This window comes from Oncorhynchus clarkii, chromosome 7, assembly GCF_045791955.1.
Source record: "Oncorhynchus clarkii lewisi isolate Uvic-CL-2024 chromosome 7, UVic_Ocla_1.0, whole genome shotgun sequence".
In the NCBI taxonomy this organism is placed as follows: Eukaryota; Metazoa; Chordata; class Actinopteri; order Salmoniformes; family Salmonidae; genus Oncorhynchus; species Oncorhynchus clarkii.
Genome location: NC_092153.1, coordinates 74,654,777 through 74,677,851, shown reverse-complemented (window position 1 = coordinate 74,677,851; position 23,075 = coordinate 74,654,777). Strand labels below are relative to the sequence as shown.

General features: G+C 44.2%; 2 protein-coding genes across 2 annotated transcripts; one reads left to right on the top strand and one right to left on the bottom strand.

Annotated features, from left to right (window-relative positions):
* Positions 1 to 454: 454 nt before the first annotated feature.
* Positions 455 to 8,213, top strand: LOC139412681 (neuronal acetylcholine receptor subunit alpha-4-like). Its single transcript, XM_071159341.1, has 5 exons — positions 455 to 560; positions 887 to 931; positions 1,035 to 1,144; positions 6,115 to 7,465; positions 8,076 to 8,213. The coding sequence occupies exons 2-5, from the start codon at positions 902 to 904 to the stop codon at positions 8,211 to 8,213; spliced, it is 1,629 nt and encodes a 542-aa protein (XP_071015442.1). The 5' UTR covers positions 455 to 560; positions 887 to 901.
* Positions 8,214 to 8,525: 312 nt separating this feature from the next.
* LOC139413843 (NACHT, LRR and PYD domains-containing protein 3-like) lies at positions 8,526 to 22,511 on the bottom strand. The gene is made up of 12 exons (XM_071161637.1): positions 22,387 to 22,511; positions 20,846 to 20,964; positions 19,973 to 20,214; positions 19,654 to 19,788; positions 19,058 to 19,085; positions 16,728 to 18,494; positions 16,254 to 16,427; positions 14,483 to 14,644; positions 14,226 to 14,399; positions 10,950 to 11,114; positions 10,711 to 10,760; positions 8,526 to 10,514 (listed from the first exon to the last, which is right to left on the bottom strand). Exons 2-12 carry the CDS (start codon positions 20,854 to 20,856, stop codon positions 9,865 to 9,867), a joined length of 3,558 nt encoding a protein of 1,185 aa, XP_071017738.1. The 5' UTR covers positions 20,857 to 20,964; positions 22,387 to 22,511; the 3' UTR covers positions 8,526 to 9,864.
* Between the last annotated feature and the right edge of the window lie 564 nt (positions 22,512 to 23,075).

The window sequence follows — 23,075 nt, the reverse complement described above, 5'->3', positions numbered from 1 at the left end:
TACAGGTGATTTACTGTATAACAATTTAAGAAATCATGCTGCCAAATAGTTGAATGCATCTACTTTTGTGAACAATCTTACTACATCGTAAGGACTGCTAATGACATTTTGAAGTTTAGATTACATTTAATAATCTAAATTCAGTAAAATAATAATGTTATTTTATTTGATGATAACAGTATCTGTAGTTAAGTATTTATTTATTTATTATTGGTCACACTTTGGGTTCCTCATACATGGAATCAGCATTTTAGTGTCCTGTTTAAAAGGTATATGAACTGCACATGGGTATATTTATAGGAAATAGCCCAATGTGGAAAACAACAGTGATACGTTGGGAACATTTGAGGTTAACTATGATTCTGTTCTCCACTTCCTTCCCCCTTCCTCCTCCTCCTCCTCCTCCAGTGTGTAGCCACCCCAGGGTGCGGGCTCAGGCAGAGGACAGGCTACTGAGGACTCTGTTCAGCCATTACAACAAACTGGCACGCCCTGTGGCCAATGTCTCTGATGTGGTGCATGTGCACTTTGGGTTGTCCATTGCCCAGCTCATTGATGTGGTGAGGAGGAAATAAAACTTAAAATCCTTCAAAGCCATGCATACGCCTGAGTGCCAAAAATGTTGATTTTAATTTACTATTGTTTGGAGAATACTAATGGTCGATTCAGTCAAATCTGCATTTACACAGTAGCTATTTTTCTTGAAATCAAATCAAACAGTGGTTCTGGACTGTACTTTTTGAGTGCATGGTCAGAACTAACACACTTTGAAAACATCGTTATGACAGGGTTCACTGAATCCCAGCCTGTCTATGCAGATACTACAATGAGTAGGTGCATACCATCATCAACCATCTTTATACTGTTTGTCTTTTCTCAAAATCAGGATGAGAAAAATCAAATGATGATCACCAATGTCTGGGTGAAACATGTGAGTCCAATCAAAATGACACAACGTTTCTGTGTCTGAATGATCTATTGTATCTGTAGTGTGATTTGCTCACACTGAGTTTCTATTGGTCTGTTTCCTCCAGGAGTGGAATGACTACAAGCTCTGCTGGAATCCAAAGGAATACGAGAATGTCACCTCCATGCACATCCCATCCCATCTAATCTGGAGACCAGATATAGTTCTTTACAACAAGTATGTAACGTTTTAATGCTAAGTATGCATGCTAAGTATATACTTTGAAACATGTCCTAAATGTTCACCCATATTAAGAAATTACTTACATGATTCCTTACCTTTAAAAGTTGTTTAATAGTTCCCTTCTGTGTTGTGTGTAGAGTACAGGATGGACTTCTGTCTGGATGGATTTGAGTTTTTATATATAGACATAACAGGCATTAGTTTCATGTGTCTAAACTGCCTGATGAATAGTAAGGGAGAACTGAGAGGAAAGTAACACTTTTCTTGTTTCCCTAATTACTCAGATCAATAGAGCTACAGACACAATTTGTTATGTCAAACAAATTATATACAGTGCCTTCGCAAAGTATTCAGGACCGTTGACTTTTTCCACATTTTGTTACATTACAGACTTCATCTAAAATTGATTAAATAAAACAAATGATTCAGGATTCTACACACAATACCCCATAATGACAAAGCGAAAACAGGTTCATTTATTTTTCTGCAAATGTATTAAAATAAAAAACAGGAAAAACTTGTTTACAGAAGATTTCAGACCCTTTGCTATGAGACTCAAAATTGAGCTCAGGTGCATCCTGTTTCCATTGATCATCCTTGAGATGTTTCTACAACTTGATTGGAGTCCACCTGTGCCAAACTGAGCAATTGGGGAAGAAGGGCCTTGGTCAGGGTGGTGACCAATAACCTGATGGTCACTCTGACAGAGCTCTAGAGTTCCTCTGTGGAGATGGGGGAACCTTACAGAAGGACAACCATTTCTGCAACAGATGGAAGCCACTTCTCAGTAAAAGGCAAATGACATCCCGTTTGGAGTTTGACAAAAGGCATCTAAAGGACTCTCAGACCATGAGAAACAAGATTCTCTGGTCAAATGAAACCAAGATTGAACTCTTTGGCCTGAATTCCAAGCATCATGTCTGGAGGAAACCTGGCACCATCCCTACCGTGAAGCATGGTGGTGGCAGCATCATGCTGTGGGAATATTTTTCAGCAACAGGGACTGGGAGAATTGTCAGGATCGAGGGAAAGATGAATGGAGCAAAGTACAGAGAAATCCTTGATGAAAACCTGCTCCAGAGCACTCAGGACCTCAGACTGGGGAGAAGGGTGACTTTCCAAAAGGACAATGACCCTAAGCACACAGCCAAGACAACACAGGAGAGGCTTCGGGACAAGTGTCTGAATGTCCTTGAGTGGCCCAGCCAGAGCCTGGACTTGAACCCGATCGAACATCTCTGGAGAGACCTGAAAATAGCTGTCCGGAGACGCTCCCCATCCAAACTGTCAGAGCTTGAGAGGATCTGCAGAGCAGAATGGGAAAAACTCCCCAAATACAGGTGTGCCAAGCTTGCAGCGTCATACCCAAGAAGACTCAAGTTTGTAATCATTGCCAAAGGTGCTTCAACGAATACTGAGTGAGGGGTCTGAATACTTGTTTTTGCTTTGTCATTATGGGGTATTGTGTGTAGATTGATGAGGGAAAAAAACAATTTAATAAATTTTAGAATAAGGCTGTAACCTAACAAAATGTGGAAAAAGTAAAGGGGTCTCAATACATTCTGAAGGCAATGTATGTCCTCTACCATTATCAACTGTAATTTCAGTTCTATTGTAATTGAGTTCAAATTAAATAGACCGAGAACAGAACTTTTGTACCTGCCGACAGGGCGAGATTAACACAGCCTATTAACCATAATTTTCTCATCTCACTTTAATTGGAATGTTGTAAATGTTTTTCACAATTTTCAATGACTATTCATGCTTAGCCCTACCAATCTGGTGCTCCAGCTGTCATGCACGCTCCTCGTGTCCTAATAGAATAAACGTCTTCATTCTCTTCATAAACAGCAAAGTCATCATGCATATCACATTTCCATGGCTTGACAGAATTATAAAGATATACATTGAGTGTACAAAACATTAAGAACACCTTCCTAATATTGAGTTGCACCCCCACCATCAATTTGTCGGGGCATGGACTCTACAAGGTGTCGAAAGCATCCACAGGGATGCTGGCCCATGTTGACTCCAATGCTTCCCACAGTTGTATCAAGTTGTCTGGATGTCCTTTGGGTGGTGTACCATTCTTGATAGAAACAGTAAAAAACTGTTGAAACAAAAACCGAGCAGCATTGCAGTTCCTGACACAAACCGTTGCGCCTGGCACCTACTACTATACCCCCTTCAAAGGCACTTAAATATTTTGCCTTGCCCATTCATCCTCTGAATGGCACACATACACAATCCATGTGTCAATTATTTCAAGGCTTAGAAATCATTTTTTAACCTGTCTCCTCCCCTTTATCTACACTGATAAGTGGATTTAACAAGGGACATCAATAAGGGATCATAGCTTTCACCTGGATACACCTGGTCAGTCTATGTCATGGAAAGAGCAGGTGTTCTTAATGTTTTGTACACTCAGTGTATATTTTTAACCACTAACCTGTCAATAAAAGCTTATGTGAGAAACTGATCCATCAAGTCAATTGATTAAGGCATAATTCTAATGATGTCTTATATAATTTTCAAACATTCAGTCACTTGTTGATATTTTGCTAACAGCAACATGAACTAGAGGAAACATTGGCCTGAGCTTAATGGTTTTATTTGATTTGATTCTAGGTCATCCGTTTACATTGGGTTACTTTCATCCCACCATCTCTCCTGTAACTTCTCCCAGGCTAACAGCCAAAACCAGCTAGAATGATATTTGAAACCTGTGGTATCATTTAGTCACTAGATTGGTTAAGAAAATTACATATGTTTGGAACCTTAAACAACTAAACACAACTCTACAACTAAAAACACCTCCGGGTCCGTTTTCTTACTTACATCAAAACGTTTTGTTGATAACTCGGCGAAACATGGTCAGATTAGACCGTTTTGTTTTGCAGGGAGGTCCTCCTCCACATTAGGAACATGCTGACTTCACTACGTCATTCTAGCTTCTGTGTTATCTGAGAAAATGGGCACATTACTTTCGACCCTGCTCACCTAAAACAATATAACTCCGTGCCCATAGAGAATATGAATACTCATTTCGTTTGACCAACAGCAATAACAGCATAGCCACAACGCTAACATGCTGGGCTGTATAGCTAGCATAGAATGCTAAAAACAACACAGAGAGCTAGCAGCTCGTGCTCGGTGAACATTCCATTATGACTGTGTACGAAGAGAAAATTCTAAACAAACAGAATTCAGACTAAACGTAAGAATAATGTTTACAGGCAACACATTTCACTTCTTTTACTGGACATGTAATGATATTGTCACTCTTTTAATGACATAATTAGCAGATATAATGACAGAATTAGCTGATTAAATGACAGAATTAGCAGAGCAGAAACAATACATACATTTTCACAAGGTCATCATCACAAGTTACCACACCAACTCATAAATCCCACCTATTTCCCAAAAATCTGATTTTTTACCTTAACCATGACCTTAACCACACTGCTAACCTTACGCCTAACCCTAACTTTAATTAAGACCAAAAAACACATTTTTGTTCTCGTGATTTATTACGATATAGACTTTGTGACTGTGGTAACTAGTGGAAACCTTCTCACAAGAGCAGAAGGAAAGAGGAAGTCAAATGGGCAATGCAACAAGTTCACAGGAAATGGACCAAACCATTTTACAGTTCAAAGTTCATCTTTTCTTATACCAACTCTTATGATCTTAGATGATAGGTACAGGTAGATTTTACTATGATCTACTGTGGTATTGCCGTATTATATTTCCATGACTATGTTGGTATATAGTCATGGAAATATAATACGGCAATACCACAGTAGATCATTATTTCTGAAATAGAATAATCCTTTAAGTGACCTGATTGACCCAGTCCACTCTAAAATCATCCTGCCCAATCAACAGTGCCAGTCAACAATAGCGTTGCATGGGTAAAATCACTGGAGAAGCCAAGCAAGAAAAATTCCATATTACAACCTGTGTTGTGATAATTGCGTTGTTTGCTCTATAACCTGTTAGTTCATATGCCTTGTAACCATGATGTAAGACCTAAGGCCGAGACAATAAGAAGACAGAGTGGCAGAATAAATTCAACCACACCTTTGTTTCATCACAAAACCAGAGAGAAACATCTGTCTGGTGAAGTCCACACAACAAACAGTTACATGACAACAGCATGTTCAAGTAAGTTAATGTTTCCAACATTTTCAAACTACTAAACAACTATTGATTAGAACCATGGAGAGTTACCGCAACTCGCAAATAAAACAAGCCCTGCCTCCACTATTCCAGCACCATTTCAACATCATCTAATCACCTATGTTAAGTCTACTACAATGACTAAAAGATGGAAGGACCATCCACACCTGAGCTCACTCAGTTTAGCTCAACGCTGATTGGCTATTATTTTAAAATAAAACAAATTCAAGGGAGGCCAAATACTCGTTGGCTTCCCTTGCAATCTATGCTACTGGCGGCAACATCATAGACATAGCTGGGCTACACATACAGAGACAGAGGAGCGCTGTTTCATTCACTTGGATGCTTTCTCCGGTGAGATATATTCAGCCTCTTGCGAATTGAAGGAAATGTATGAAACACAAAGAGACGAAAGATACATTATTTTGTATATTTTCTTATTTTTTTCAATGTCAATTTTTGGGTGAAGCCTGACTTCACTTGGCTTCACTTGGCTTCACTTGGCTTCACTTGGCTTCCATGAATACACGCCACTAAGAGTCCAAGTGTCGTACCCCTGGTATATCTAAATAAAATCGTATTTTATTATGTGGCGAACCCACTGCAATTTGACTTCAATAGGACATGCTGCAATACAAACATAATGCTTGTATATATAGCCACAGCCACTCTTTTCTACCATTGAGAGTGGACGGGCAATTTATCTTAATTGTCTAATCTGTCAGGCCATTCCTTAACATACTGTACAATCAAGCTCTATCATGCCTTCTTATCTCTAGTGCAGATGGTGATTTCTCCGTGACCCACCTGACCAAGGCCCACCTGTTCCACGACGGGCGCATCAAGTGGGTTCCCCCGGCAATCTACAAGTCCTCCTGCAGCATCGACGTCACCTTCTTCCCTTTCGACCAGCAGAACTGCACCATGAAGTTTGGCTCGTGGACCTACGACCGCACCAAGATCGACCTAATCAGCATGGCGGGCAATGTGGACCAGATGGACTACTGGGAAAGTGGCGAGTGGGTGCTGGTGGACGCCGTGGGCAACTACAACATCAAGAAGTACGAGTGCTGCCACGAGGTCTACTCTGACATCACCTATTCCTTCATCATCCGAAGGCTACCGCTGTTCTACACCATTAATCTGATCGTGCCCTGTCTGCTGATCTCCTGCCTGACTGTCCTGGTGTTCTATCTGCCCTCTGACTGTGGAGAGAAGATCACCCTGTGTATCTCTGTGTTGCTGTCTCTCACCGTCTTCCTCTTGCTTATTACCGAGATCATCCCGTCCACCTCGCTGGTCATCTCACTCATCGGGGAGTACCTCCTCTTCACCATGATCTTTGTCACCCTTTCCATCAGCATCACCATCTTCGTGCTCAACGTACACCACCGCTCGCCGCGCACAGACACCATGCCCCGCTGGGTGCGCCGCGTCTTCCTGGACGTTGTCCCCGGCTTCCTGTTCATCCGGCGGCCTGCCGCGGTCAAGGACAACAAGAAGAGGCTGGCGGAGGCCATGCAGAAGAGGGCCATGCTATGGGGTGAGCTGGAGGCTGAGCTGGAGGTCCAGGAGATCCTGGCCCGCTCCCCTTCTCTCTTCTTGGGCCGACCCATGGAGGGTTCCCTGCCCCCCAAGCTTCCCCAGCAACAGCAGCAGCCCCTGGACAAGTCCAGCCAGTACTCCATCCTCCCGGAGGAGCCGACCACCTCGTCCCAGCCAGGCTGCTCTCCTCTGTTCCTCCACCCTCTCTTCCCGCCCAGGGACAAGCACCACGCGGCCAGGTCCAAGATGCGTTCCCTCAGCTTACAGTACGGCCTGGGTGAGAGGGAGCAGCCCCAGACCAGCATCCGCTGTCGCTCGCGCAGCATCCAGTACTGCTGCCTGCATGAGGAGGTCTCCTCCATGGGTAACGGCATGCAGCGGCCTCTCTCTCAGCACCCGTCCCTGATGGAGGAGAGGAAGCAGAGCTGCTCAGCTGTCTGCAAGTATCACTCAGGCCTGGCCAAGGAAGCCAAAGCAATGACCAAGGACCAGCGGCTCCTCGTCTTATCCCCGTCCATGAAGATGGCCATGGAAGGTGTGCAGTACATCGCAGACCACCTCCGTTCGGAGGATATCGACTTCTCTGTAAGCAAGGGTCTCATCATTAAAATGTAAACTGAGGAGGCAGATCTATGAGCACAGACCCAGGCCCCTTCAGTTTATCTACAGTATTTGCACTCTGAAAATAGAGAATAGGGTGCGTCAGGGCACCCTCAGTTTTAGCAATTTGTATGCTGAAGATAACATTGTTTATTTCTACGGATAATTATTGAAAATATATAAAAAAAAGGTACATGGCACAAAACTCAATCGGGCTTTACAGTTAGGAATGCCAGTGGATACATGACTTGGCATTTGCCACACAATGCTGCATACTGTATTTCAGTGGTGTGGCAGGGTAGCCTAGTGGTTAGAGCGTTGGACTAGTAACCCGGAAGGTTGCAAGTTCAAATCCCTGAGCTGACAAGGTCGTTCTGCCCCTGAACAGGCCGTTAACCCACTGTTCCTAGGCCGTCATTGAAAATAAGAATTTCTTCTTAACTGACTTGCCTAGTTAAATAAAGGTACATTTTTTTTTTTTTTAAATGGTGAACAACCTGAACCGTAGGAACACAAATTCTATCAAATTCAATATTTCAACAGTGATTCATTTTGTGTTTGAAGTAACTAAAAACGAACTTCTGTCATTATTCAGGTGAAGCAGGAGTGGAAGTACGTGGCTATGGTCCTAGACCGGATCTTTCTGTGGTTGTTCATCTTGGTGTGTCTCCTGGGGACCCTCGGACTCTTCGTCCCTCCCTGGCTGGCTGGAATGATAGACCTATCTGTCTGACTCCAAACACTTCTGAAGCCATTGACCCTATGCACAATCAAGTTGTACAACTGATGAACAACTCACTTGCCACAATTTTGTTCTGCGCAACATTAATTACACAAGCATTGTGGAGACACTGCACAATGCTTGTGTAAACATTTGTGTGAAAATATCAGTTGTAATGACAACCATTGTGTCAAATGCATTGTATATCAGTTGTGCAGACCTGAGTGTGAACAGGGCCATGGAGGATGTGACCAATGGACAGGAAACCTTCTCATTAATTAATTAATTGTGAAATGGCATTTGTAGATAAAAAGTGACACATAATTGTTTTGGCAATGCTTTATTTTCAAGAAGCCAGCAGATGGAGCCAAAGGTCTCTAATGTGAAGGACTGAGAAGTTACATTGGGATTGTGAAAACATAGCGATAACTGGCAAAATAATGAAAACAATTGAGAAAATGTGGTATACAAAGTATATTGGAAGCAGGTGCTTCCATACAGGTGTGGTTCCTGAGTTAATTAAGCAAATAACATCCCATCATGCTTAGGGTCATGTATAAAAATGCTGGGCAGGCCATTATTTTGGCTACAATGGCTCTGCCCCCATAGAATGACAATGCTCCCATCTACAGGGCATGAGTGGTCACTGAATGGTTTGATGAGCATGAAAATGATTTAAACCATATGCCATGGCTTTTTTAGTCACCAGATCTCAACCCAATTGAACACTTCTGGAGCGGGGCCTTGAGACAGGGTTTTCCACCACCATCAACAAAACATCAAATTATGGAATTTCTTGTGGAAGAATGGTGTCTCATCCCTCCAATAGAGTTACACTAGAATCTATGCCAAAGTGCATTGAAGCTGTTGGTGTATGTTGGTGTTCCCTTTATTTCGGCATTTACCTGTATCTCTACCTGATACTATCAAGAAACAATAGGAATAATAAGCTAATAAAGTTTTATAAAATTATGTTTAAAAACAGCTTTAATAAAGCATTAGAGCATAATTTCTAACAAGTTTTAAGCTAGTTTAAAACACAGAGCCTTAGGCTAAGTTTACAAAGGCAGTCCAATTCTAATAATTTGTCCAATTACTGGCAATGTTCTGATTGGTCAAAATATTAAAATTGGGCTGCTTGTGTAAACTCAGCTAAAGTAGCCTAGATGGGACATATTTTAATATCCAAACAAGGAACCTTATTCTTTAACAGAAGAGAACATAGAGGATAGTGGCTCCGTCCGGTAACAGTGGGTGAAAGGTAAATACTGTACATACTCTTGGAAATTAGATCTCAACAATATTCCTCTACTTCTAGCATTAAGTCATTTATACCTGAAACTTACGCCTGCCTATTCAATCCAGCTGTGCCCTACAGCAGCTACTATGTTACGTAGGTGGTATTTTCCTAAAGCTGTAAGGTTTAACGTGCTCTTAAATCTTGTTGTAATCAACACATTTTCACGTTGACTTTCACGTTTTTATCCTCTTTCTCTGTGCTGTAGTGCTGTTGTTTTTTCACTTGCAAGAAAAATAAAATTCACAATGCAGACGTTTTTCTCTTTTGTGAATGTTATTGTGATTTCTTCAGGGTCACCTTACAATTGAAACATCTACCACAATCATTGTGTCAAATTAGCAATAGAGAAACATTTGTGCTTCTTCAGTTTCTGTAATGGAAAAGATCTTTATGAAGAATTCCTCCAATTAAGGAAATACCACCCATTTCTTGAAATTCTTCCACCGATGGCCTCTTAGCCTCTACAGGATTACTGGCAACCCCAAAAGACACTGAGGAGTTTGTACTCTGGATTCCAAACGCTGGATAGAGGGGCTCAGTGAATGTGGTCTGAAAAGTGTAAAGGTGGGCCATTGTGTCAGAGGAGACCTCATAGAAGGACACAGTTCCAGCAGGATGGTCCAAAAACACTCCTACTCTCTTGTTTTGCTCAGATAGCTTTGGAGGGGAGGTTATTTTAGTGGTTTCATTATTGTAGTCGGCAGAGTCATGGTACTTGGAGCAGGCAAGACACCAGGAATTGCCATTGGATCCAAGCTTACAGACACAACCATTTCCTTTTCTGCTGATTCCTTTATATGCCACTCCTATGACAGTCAAGTGGCCACTCCCCTCTGCCTCCCAGTAATGGCGCCCACTCAGACCCTCTGTACACAGCACCTGTGGACATTCAAATCTCTCGGGGTGGTCAGGATACAGCTGCTGCTGTCGAACCCCTGTCACCTGTCTGTTTCCTTGAGACAGTGATAGGAGTCTGCTTACTGTGTTTAGGTCTAGAGTGGGCTCACAGGCATCTGTGGATGAAAAGAGAGGTTTAGAGGAGGGGAAATAAGCTGGATCAACCCAATGTGTCCGTGTGTTTAAGTCACGGGTGGGATCTGAACTACCTCATCACTAAAGTATCTTAGCTCCACTACAGGAATAATGAATGTGTTATTTTAGTACATTGACCAAAATAGATGAGATTTTAAAACAAAGAAACATACATACACTTCTTAAGCAGCTGTGGTTCTATCCAGATCTCTTCATTATGGTCCACACTGTGGCAGAGGAACAGAGAGTGAGTGAGTGAGTGAGTGAGTGAGTGAGTGAGTGAGTGAGTGAGTGACAAGGAATCAAGTAAAGTGTTGCCATTGGAATTACTGAAGGTCAGAATTCAATCTTGTGGTTCAAATAGGAGAGAAATATGCATACAAATGAAAAGATTGGCACAGATTTACTGCACTAACTTGAGATTACAATGGGCCTCGTCCAGTTTAGCAGAAAGAAGCTTCACGCCTGAGTCTCCTGGGTGATTGAAGCTCAGGTCCAACTCTCTCAGGTGGGAGGGGTTTGACCACAGAGCTGAAGCCAGGACAGCACAGCCTTCCTCTGTGACTTTACAGAATGACAGCCTGCAGAGAAAAACAATTCTGGGTTTTACAACATGACTGAGGCTGGTGAGAGCTGAAATATGAACCTATCTTTTCAGAGATACACTACTGTTAAAGCATTTACATCTACATGTTGGTTATTTAGCAGAGTGTCATGATCGTCTAATGAATAAATGGACCAAGGCGCAGCGTGCTTAGAGTTCCAAATGTTTAATTAATGAAACTCACAAAAACAATACAGAACAAAAACTAACAAAGGTGCGGACTCTGGCAGCAAAACCTGACTCTATAGGGGAGGGTCCGGGTGGGCATCTAGCCTTGGTGGCGGCTCCGGGTGCGGGACATAGACCCCGTTCCGCTCGCGGATCCACCAGCTTTGGTGGCAACTCTGGTGCAGGGATCGTTGCCTGAAGCTCCGGACCATGGATCGTTGCCTGAGGAACCGGACCGTGGATCGTCGCCGATGACTCCGGACCGTGGATCGTCGCCGGAAGCTCTGGCCCGTAGATCGTCGCCGGAGGAACCGGACCATGGATCGTCGCCAGGCTCTGGACTGGGAACCCTCGCAGAATGCTCCGTACCGGGAACCCTCGCGGGAGGCTCCGGACCGGGAACCCTCGCGGGAGGCTCCGGACCGGGAACCCTCGCGGGAGGCTACGGACCGGGAACCCTCGCGGGAGGCTCCGGACCGGGAACCCTAGCGGGAGGCTCCGGACCGGGAACCGTCGCGGGAGGCTCCGGACCGGGAACCGTCGCGGGAGGCTCCGGACCGGGAACCGTCGCGGGAGGCTCCGGACCGGGAACCCTCGCGGGAGGCTCCGGACCGGGAACCCTCGCGGAAGGCTCCGGACCGGGAACCCTCGCGGGAGGCTCCGGACCGGGAACCCTCGCGGGAGGCTCCGGACCGGGAACCGTCGCGGGAGGCTCCGGACCGGCAACCGTCGCGGGAGGCTCCGGACCGGCAACCGTCGCGGGAGGCTCCGGACCGGCAACCGTCGCGGGAGGCTCCGGACCGGCAACCGTCGCGGGAGGCTCCGGACCGGGAACCGTCGCGGGAGGCTCCGGAGCGGGAACCGTCGCGGGAGGCTCCGGAGCGGGAACCGTCGCGGGAGGCTCCGGAGCGGCAACCGTCGCGGGAGGCTCCGGACCGGGAACCGTCGCGGGAGGCTCCGGACCGGGAACCGTCGCTGGAAGCTCCGGACCGGGAACCGTCGCTGGAGGCTCCGGAGCGGGAACCGTCGCGGGAGGCTCCGGAGCGGGAACCGTCGCGGGAGGCTCCGGACCGGGAACCGTCGCTGGAAGCTCCGGACCGGGAACCGTTGCTGGAGGCTCCGGACCGGGAACCGTCGCTGGAGGCTCCGGACTGCAGACCGTCGCTGGGGGCCTGGTGCGTGGAGCTGGCACAGGACATACCGGGCTGGGGAGACGCACAGGAGGCCTGGAGCGTGGAGCCGGCACAGGACGTACCGGGCTGTGGAGGCGCACTGGAGGTCTGGAGCGTAGAGCTGGCACAACGTGTCCTGGACAGATGACAACCTTCGCACGGCAAGTGCGGGGAGCTGGCACAGGACGTACTGGACTGTGGAGGTGCACTGTAGACACGGTGCGTAGAACCGGCACACATGGTAACGAACAGATGACACGCGCCTCAAGGCGAGTGCAGAGAGCTGGTACAGGACGTGCAGGGCTGGGGAGGCATACTGGAGACCTGGTGCGTGGAGCCGGCACAGTCTTCACCAGACGGTTAGCACGCTCCTCAGGACGAGTACGGAGAGCTGACTCAGGTGGCATTAAACTGAAGACACGCTTCCAGGAGGCTCCGGACCGGGAACCGTCGCGGGAGGCTCCGGACCGGGAACCGTCGCGGGAGGCTCCGGACCAGGAACCGTCGCGGGAGGCTCTGGACTGCAGACCGTCGCTGGAGGCCTGGTGCGTGGAGCTGGCACAGGGTGTACCAGGCTGGGGAGATGCACAGGAGGCTCCGGTCTGGGAACCGTCGCGGGAGGCTCTGGACTGCAGACCGTCGCTGGAGGCCTGGTGCGTGGAGCTGGCACAGGGTGTACCAGGCTGGGGAGATGCACAGGAGGCTCCGGTCTGGGAACCGTCGCTGGAGGCTGGAGGCTCGAGGCTCCGGACTGGGAACAGTCGCTGGAGGCTCCGGACTGCAGACCATCGCTGGGGGCTCCGGACCGGGAACCGTCGCTGGAGGCTCCGGACTACGAACCGTCGCTGGAGGCTCCGGACTGCAGACCATCGCTGGGGGCCTGGTGCGTGGAGCTGGCACAGGACATACCGGGCTGGGGAGACGCACAGGAGGCCTGGAGCGTAGAGCTGGCACAACGTGTCCTGGACAGATGACACGCGCCTCAAGGCGAGTGCAGAGAGCTGGTACAGGACGTGCAGGGCTGGGGAGGCATACTGGAGACCTGGTGCGTGGAGCAGGCACAGTCTTCACCAGACGGATAGCACGCTCCTCAGGACGAGTACGGAGAGCTGACTCAGGTGGCATTAAACTGAAGACACGCTCCTTAGGGCGAATGTCGTGCCTCATGCACCAACACAACAGCTCTCTCATAACTCTCTCCTCCAATTTCCCCATCAACTCACTGACTGTCTCTGATTCACTCCCTTCACTCCCCTCCAAGTTCACCTTCCTCTCCCAGACTGGCCTGGTTCCCACCTCGGCTCTACCGACCACCCCGTGTGGCCCCCCCCCAAATATTTTTGAGGCTGCTTCTTGGGCCTACGTCGTGGCCGCGAACCCTGGTGTCGTCGCTAACCTTCCTTCGCTGCTTCCGCCTGCTTCCATGGCAGGCTTTCGTCTCCTGCCATTACTTCCTCCCAAGTCCAGGATGTCCTTAACTCCTGGATCTCCTCCCAAGCCCAGGATACCTGCTCCTCCTGGGCACGCTGCTTGGTCCTGGGGTGGTGGAATCTTCTGTCACGATTGTCTAATGAATAAATGGACCAAGGCGCAGTAGGGATATAAGAAAGGGACTGGTTTGTGACAGCTGCTCACTGATATGTCACCTCATACTGCAGTTACACCTCCAACGCTGGCTGACGCTGGTTAACGCTCAATCTGATTGAATCCAAGCCATAGTAATGTACAGTATGTTCGTAAATACTGACCTCAGTATCTCTAGTCTACAGTTTTGATGGCCTAGTCCAGCAGAGAGCAACTTCACTCCTGAATCCTGCAGGTCATTGTGACTCAGGTCCAGCTCTCTCAGGTGAGAGGAGGTTGAGCTGAGAGCTATGGCCAACTCTTCACAACAGTCTTCTGTCAGACAACATCGATTCAGCCTAAATGAAAGAAATAATAATATTACAACACACTAGGCAACAAGTAGCCATAAAAAGAGGAAAATCACAAAGTATTGACTGACCTCAGTTTCTCCAGTTTACAGTGTAGGCTCAACAATCCAGCAGCAAGCAGCTTCACTCCATAATCCTTCAGTCTGTTGTAACTCAGGTCCAACTCAACAAGAGATAAGTTAAGAGAGACCAATATTTCACAAGACTCCCCTGTGATGCCACAGCCAGTAAGTCTATAAAGATGTGAGAACATACCATTGAAACAGGCTGGGATGAACTTCCCAAAAACATAAAGATCATCTTTAGCATTAAGATTATTGTTCGTCCATTTTCTACCAGTGTACTTTTAAGATGATCTTAATGCTAATTATGATCATCGAAAACAGAATGCATTAGAGCTTGCTCTGAAAATTAACCTCAAAGGGATTGTTTGGGATATTGGCAACGATGCCCTTTATCTACTTCCCAAGAGTCAGTTGAACTTGTGTAAACCATTTTTATGTCTCTGTGTTCAGTGTGATGGACGTTGCCAACTTGCGTTAGCGCAATTGCTAACTTGCGTTAGCGCAATTGAAACTAGCTTTAGGGCAAGCAAATGCTACTGTAGTTAGCATTGGCCTCTAACTTCCTTTACACTGTACAGTCATATAAATGGTATTCACAAGATGATCTGACTCTGGGGAAGTAGATAAAGTTCCAAACTATGTCTTTAAATCGCGCAACATTTCAGCGTCCTGCTACTCATGCCAGGAATATAGTATATGCATATGATTAGTATGTGTGGATAGAAAACACTCTGAAGTTTCTAAAACTGGTTAAATCACGGCTGTGACTATAACAGAGCGTGTGTTTCATCGAAAAGCGCAAGAAAAACTGGTCACTGAAAGCTGAAAAAAGTATCCATGCGCCACTTTCATGTATTGTTTAAAGGACACCAAATTTAATATGGACACGGATGCAATTCCTACAGCTTCCACACGATGTCGCCAAAAACGTCATTTTCATTGACAAAAATCCTTTGAGACATGACCAATAGATCGGTCATTCCATCCATCCTACAACAATCGATTTTGGAAGATTGAAAAATGGACATTGTTTTCTTGAGTAGCTGCTATTGAATACATATCGCCCAGTGATCAATTTGATCGCTTATTAACGTTTACAAATACCTAAAGTTGGGTTACAAAAGTAGGTTGAAGTGTTTTGTCAAAGAATATAGGCAACTTATATAATTTTTAAAAATGACGTTGCGTGTTGGAAGAGAGCTTTTTTCCTGAACTAGACAGGCTATACAAATGGATATTTTGGGCATACATGGACGGATTTAATCGGGAAAAAGACCAATTTGTGATGTTTATGGGACATATAGGAGTGCCAACAAAGAATATCATCAAAGGTAATGAATGTTTTATATTTTATTTCTGCGTTTTTGTGTAGCGCCGGCTACGCTAATTATTTTGTTTACGTCCCCTTCAGGTATATTGGGGTGTTGCATGCTATCAGATAATAGCTTCTCATGCTTTTGCCGAAAAGCATTTTAAAAATCGGACTTGTTGGCTAGATTCACAACGAGTGTAGCTTTAATTCAATACCCTGCATGTGTATTTTAATGAACGTTTGAGTTTTAACGAGTACATTTAGCGTAGCGCATTTGCATTTCCAGGTGCCTAGTTGAGACGTCTGCGTCTCAAGTAGGATCAAGAGGTTAAAACTTCTTAAAGTATTGTAGGTTAAGGGCTTGTAATTCAGCATTTCACTGTAAGGTCTACACCTGTTGCATTCGGCGCATGTGTCAAATACAATTTGATTTGGTGATATAAAGATGTCTCCAAATGTACTGACCTCAGTGTCTCCAGTTTGCAGTGTGGATCCTCCAGTCCAGCAAAAAGTATAAACTCTCCATCATCAAACAGCTCACTGTTCCTCAGGTCCAACTCTCTCAGAGGTGAGTATGCAGATTGGAGAACGGAGGCCAGTGTGTCACAGACCTGATTTGAAAGAGTACAGCCAGACAGTCTGCAGAAACAGAGAACATATAATTTCAGTCTGATGTTGTGCAGGCCATGGCAAACTGTTGAATCCTATTTTATTTGGTGTCTGCTGAGTAGGATTGGTTCATAATAACTTGATCTCATGCAACCTGTTGTTCTGATAAAAAAATATAGATATATAAGTGAAATGAAAGCAAACGCACACAAATGGTTAGGGCTATTAGGTCTCTCAGCATAAATACATATTATGAAAAATGTGGGCTAGAATTATTCAGATTTCATCATTTTCTGGTATGTGTGAGATTAGTCTTGACTGAAGCCTTACATTGCCTTTCTGCAGTTTCTTACAGCTGGGAGCAGTCTGTCATGCCCCTCCTCTGATGTGTTGTATTTCACCAAGTCAAACTCATCCTGCACCTCCTCTGACATCAGAAGCACATAGGCCAGTGCTGAGCAGTCAGCAGGTGACAGTTCTTCTCCAGACTCAAGGAACTTCTGAACGTTCTCCTGAACTGAATTGTCCTTCATCTCAGTCAAACAGAGGAAAAGGTTGATGTACCTTTCAGGTGACACATGATGTGCACCAGGATTCTTGAGGTATTTTCTAATCTCCTCAACAGTCTCTGAGCTGATCTTTGTCTTTGGCAGTAGGCCTTGCAACAATCTCTGATTGGAATCCAGTGTTATGCCAACAAGGAAGCGGAGGAATAGGTCCAGGTGTCCATTTAGACTATTCATGGCTTTGTCCACCATCATCTTCAGCAACTCATGCAAGGGAAGCGCTGCAGAAGTATTCTCCAGGAAAGACTCAAGGGCCTTGATGTTGTTGCTCACACAGCAGTGAAAGACATGCAGTGCAGCAAGGAACTCCTGAAAGGTCAGGTGCACAAAGCAGTACACCTTTGAATACAACCCACACTCTTCTTTCAGGAATTCTGTGCAAAACTCTGAGTATGTTGAGGCTTCACTAACATCAATCCCACAGTTTCTCAGGTCTTCCTCGTCGAATATGATATTGCCCTCTTGCAGCTGTTCAAATGCTAATCGTGCCAGGTTCAAAATTAAGATTTTCTTTGATGCCAAGATCTTCTGTCTATCCCTCTCATTCTGCCCTTGATACTTTTCATTTGCCAGGTTTATCTGAATGACCATGAGGCGAGCGTACATCTCAGTCAGAGTTGTGAGGATCTCTCCTCTCTCATTTCTCTGTCTACAAAACACATCCTCTAGAACCTTTGCAGTGATCCAACAGAAGACTGGTATGTGGCACATGATGTGGAGGCTCCTTGATGTCTTTACATGTGTTATGATTTTGTTGGCTAGTTTCCCTTCACCGAATCTCTTCTTAAAGTATTCTTCTCTCTGCGTGTCAGTGAATCCTCGTACTTCTGAAATCCGGCTGACCAAGTCGCGGGGAATCTGATTTGCTGCTGCTGGTCTGGAGGTTATCCAGAGGAGCGCTTTGGGACACAGAGTCCCCTTGATGAGGTTAGTCAGCAACTCGTCTACTGATGAGATCTGTGTCATATCAAACAGTGTCTCGTTGTTTTGGAAATCCAATGGAAGTCTGCTTTCATCCAGACCATCAAAGATGAACAGAACTTCACCATCAGTGTAGTTCTTTACATCTTCTATCTCAGAAAGTTCAGGGTGAAAGCCATTTAAAAGTCCATGAAGACTGCATTGTTTTTTAATCAGATTCAGCTCTCTGAAAGGAAGCACAAATATGAAATCTACATCTTGATTGGCTTGTCCTTCTGCCCAGTCGACGATGAACTTCTTCACTGAGACCGTTTTTCCGATTCCAGCAATGCCCTTCGTCAGCACAGTCCTTATGCGTTCCTCTTCTCCATGTGATTGTTTAAAAATGTTGTTACAGTCGATAGGGGTGTCTGGTGATGTTTTTCTCCTGGATGTATATTCAATCTGCCGAACCTCATGTTCTTTATTAACCCCTTCACACTCTCCCTGTGTGATGTAGAGCTGTGTGTAAATCCTATTAAGGGGAGTTTGATCTACTGCAGTGCCTTCTAACACCAATGCAAACTTCTTCCTCAGACTGGCTTTGTATGTCTTGAGAATATCATTCACTAGAATGAAATGTAAACAAAAACATGAAGTTCAAGTTATGAAGTAAAGCACGTTACTCTTATTGTAACCCTCTTTTGAATAAGTTTACTCTGTCACTCAGAAGCCACTCAAAGTCTCATAACAAACATTCAAGTGGAGTATATTGCTCCAGCCAACTGATTCTGAGATTCAAACTTATATCACCATTTTGAATTAACACCAGATCAAAATATATTTATGCTAGGTTGAATGAATTAGATCTGGGGAAAATGCCTAAATCTGTGGTGTTGTTTTTTTGTCCTGTCAAATACCAGGTTGTATGGTACGCCTGGGGCAGGCGTAATGAACTGATGCTCAACTCACTGGAGAAGCAAAAGAGAGAAAAGACAGAGACTGAGTTAAAGTAGTCCACCATTCTATTCCTAAAGAGGACAATCATCATTGATATAAGGTGTCAGGAAATTGAATGTGCACAATAAAGTGTATAGGGCCTTACTTTAGTAGTATATAGAACAGTAGCAACACTTGATGGAGAATAGGCAGTAGATAGAATTACAAGAAATACAATGTTTGATGCCTTACCCTTGTTGTGTGGAACAGCTATGTGGGGCTTCTAGAAATAATACAGAAAAACAATAATTATTTTAGGAATCCTACAGTTCTGAATATGAATTTAAGGAATCCTGGAGTAAGTAAATCAACCGTATGACAATACATCAGCTACCATCTGACCTGGGCAGAGAATAGTTGTCAATACCAACTTTTCAAATACTTACTGTAAGGTAGTCAAATATAGTTTACATAGAGTTTCAACTTAAAGGCAACTTTTTTCTTCGATATTCAAATACAGGTCTCAAAAAAACGAATCACATCTGAAATTATTTTGAATAACTCTCAGAAAACCAAATAATATTTGAAAGTATTTGATTATATGCAAGTTATTTGGAAAAAAAAATGTATTTGATGGCTGCCAAATACTGTATTCAAATAGTTGTAGTCACCTCCAAAGTAACTATTTGTTCCCCAGGGAAAATAGTTACTTTCCACAAAGCATAGTTAAAACTATAGTTATCCCAGGTCTGCACAACACAACACAACATAACATCTGACCTGAGATGTTTCACTAAAACCGGTATCTGTTCATACAGACATCAACTGTGTGAGAATGATAAAGTGTTCACCTGTTTTTGGCACAGTGATGATGATGTCTCTTACAGTAGAGTTGTAGATTAATGGGGCGATGATAGTGCTTCCATCCTGAGCTCTAATGGAGGTTGGGATAGAAACTACTCTATGCTCCTCAACATGCTGGTCTTCTGTTAATTGACAATCAAACAGAACAACATTGGCATAGTGACTTGAAAATTGGTGGTGAACATTCTAATTGCACATAGATCCAAATGTACTTGGTCAATCATTTTGAGCCATAAACACTTTAAGGATACTTTTTCTTACAAATAAATCGGAAAAATAATCATAATTTTCAAAAAGGTGTCTTACTTTCTTGGTGTCTAATACCATGTTGTTGTAGTAGGTTCGGTTCAGAATGTGTTCTGGATCTCTTTCCACACTCGGGGCAGCCAGGGTCTCCTGATGGAGCAGGCTGGTCCCTGTAGCTGCCGATGCACTGTCTGCACACTCTGTGTCCACAGTTAAAAGAGATGGGGTCTCTCAGCCCCTGCTCACACACTGAACAGCTGGACTGATGCTCGTTCAGACCTGCCCTCCAGCTCCACTCACCGCTGAGAGAGAGAGAAGAGCTATTCAGTGTGTTTGTGTGTGTCTACTTATTTTCCTACATTATCAGGACCTCATTGTCCTAACATTTCACCCTAATGTCCTGAAAAGGTAAGAAAACAAGTCAGGACATTTTTCAGGTCCTGAATTTGTTCAAATGCTATTTTAAGCTTTAGGGTTAATTTTAGGTTTTTGGGATTAAGGTTAGGGTTAGGGTTAGATTTAGGGTTAGGTTTAAGGTTAGGGAAAATATGATTTTTAATGTTCAAGCATTTGTACTGTCTAAAAACTTCTGGAATTTCACAAAAACATAGCTTTGTGCGTGAGTGTCATGTGTCTGTCACATGTCGTTGTGGCTTTATTGAGGGATGTTGACGCAACATAAAAGACTGAAACAAATAAAAAACAGGAAGAACGACCAATTAAGAAAGCTTGTGCCATCCCTCTGCTGTGGCGAAACTGCCTGCTGAGCCAGCACGAGTGTTTAGCAATCAATACCATTAATAGGAAGTCATTGTTTATTTTCATGACAGGCGTCCACACGCAGGGTGTTGTATTGTTGGGAGGTAGAATACACATGTGTATAAGCCCATGTATCCCCCTCTTCTTCAATACCCATAGAGGACAAAAACCCACCTGTGTTCCATTACAGCGGATTTTACTCAGCACATGCAGTTGGATCCTTCATCATGGTAGACCTTCAACATCTTTTCAACAATGTCTGTCACATCGCCTCTTGGGATGGGTGGGAAGTCCTACAGAGTCACAGAAAAACCTGAACCAACTCATCTCCAGGACACCCAGAAGGTCTATAAGGGGGTGTGTCATGTTGACAAGCTGAAACATACACGTTAGCATGGCCACCAGATGAGAACTAAACTCTGTAAAACTGAGACTCATAACCAATTTATTTATCTTTATCTACTCCTATTATTACTTCAGAACTAAAGGGCGCAATTTTGCTCTTTTCAGAACTCACTTTCTATTTACAGAATAAATCCATAGCAGCAACGTTTCGGTCCGGAGCAGTGAGATCTTTATTTTATTATTTCTTACACACAGTGGGACAAACACAGGTGTAAATAAAACTAGTTTTGATGCAGTGGAGCTGTGCCCTTTGCTTTTGTTCTATCAGTTTAGTGAACAAATATGTTGTTTTTCTCTAAAAGGGCAGCACTTATATAGTCATTAGTGCTGTGCACATCCCAGGCTGACTATATTTAAGATGCCTGCCAGATCTCACAACGCCACCACTGTTTTTATAATAGTCACGTTCCAGACAAACTACATTTCAGGCATTACATTGCATTAAACAATGGGCATCAGATTGCTATATCATAAGATGTGGTTAGCTGATATGTTAAATACCAATCCATGCGTTGTGAGATCTGGCAGCTAGGCGTCCGCAATCCAGTCGGCCTGGAACACGGCACTATCTTAAACTGCATTCTCTAGGTATGTGTTATCTACGGATATCTTACATAACATGGACATGTGATAAAAGAACACTTTGTTCGACTGGCCTGGCCTAAAGAGAGGTACGTGCACAGTCTAGCCACATGCTATTAACGTCATGTTGACGGTTGGTATGCAGCCATACCAATATTTCTAGTTTTGTCAAGTGGGCAGCATGAAAGCCTGAGACCCACACTGAAAACAAGTGTTGTATAAAAAAAACATTATTGTGTTATTCTCTATTTGATTTGTCCTTTATTAACTGTACAATTGTTTACTCTAAAAAATAAATGTTTTCTGATCAGTCTCATTGCACAAATACCAATCTGTCTGGATATGTTGAGGTTTATATGTCTCTTCCTGATAAATAACTTGGTTACTGTAAAACTTCTGTCAATCATTAGCCACAGTGGTGAGTAGCCAAATGCATCACAGAAAACAGTTGAACAATTCCTAAGCCGTGACGTCTGGAGCAGTAATACTTTACATCAGAGTAGAGGTATTACTATATCATGTGGACAACAATGAAATGCATTACTGGGCCAATAAGTAATCCCCAAAGCACATTCCAGTCCAACCCGCCACAACAGTATGTGCCCACAACTTCGTTGCCTAGGTCATAGTGAATCCTGTAATATAAAACCAAACATTTTCCCTTTTAAGAAAACAAAAACTAACCAACTGGAAATGTATAGTGATATCATCTGGTCTGTTCTGCTTACCCTCTGTTCGTTTGATGGTTATGATGTGCGATTTTCTTCCTTCTTATTACACCCAAGACCTCCTGAGTCTGACTTTTGGTTTCAGTTATTGTCAGGTTGATATTGACTGTACTTATCAACAGTCCGTCCTTACAAGCGCAAATCTGCATTTATTTTCTCTCTCTCTCTCTCTCTATTTACATTGCCAAAGCAAGTGAAATAGATAATAAGGCCGAGCAAAGATGAATTATAAACAAACAGTCGGTTAAATTCATGGTTAATGCATCATTTTCAGATATATTAAAAGTGATTAAGAGACGAAACAACAATGTCATTGAACCAATTCACTGTCCAGAGATCAGGGCATTCATCAGCAAAGACTGATAGTATTTTGGACAACCAAATTGAAGTCAAAATTATTGATGAAATCGAAGTGTGTCAGCTGTAGGGTGACTTGAGATTCATAATTTACATTTTACCGGTACTACCAGTAGTCTAGGCCAACCGTTAACACCAAGATGGAATGCATTTGAAGTGATGGTGCGCCGCCAAGAACAGCTAGCATGTCCTGCAAAGTACATTACCATTGGCACGCGCACACTAATTTGCGGGGGGGGGGGGGGGGGGTACTGTCACACCCTGACCTGAGAGAGCATTTTTATGTTTTTGAGTAATAAAGAATCATGAACACTTACGACGCTGCGTTTTGT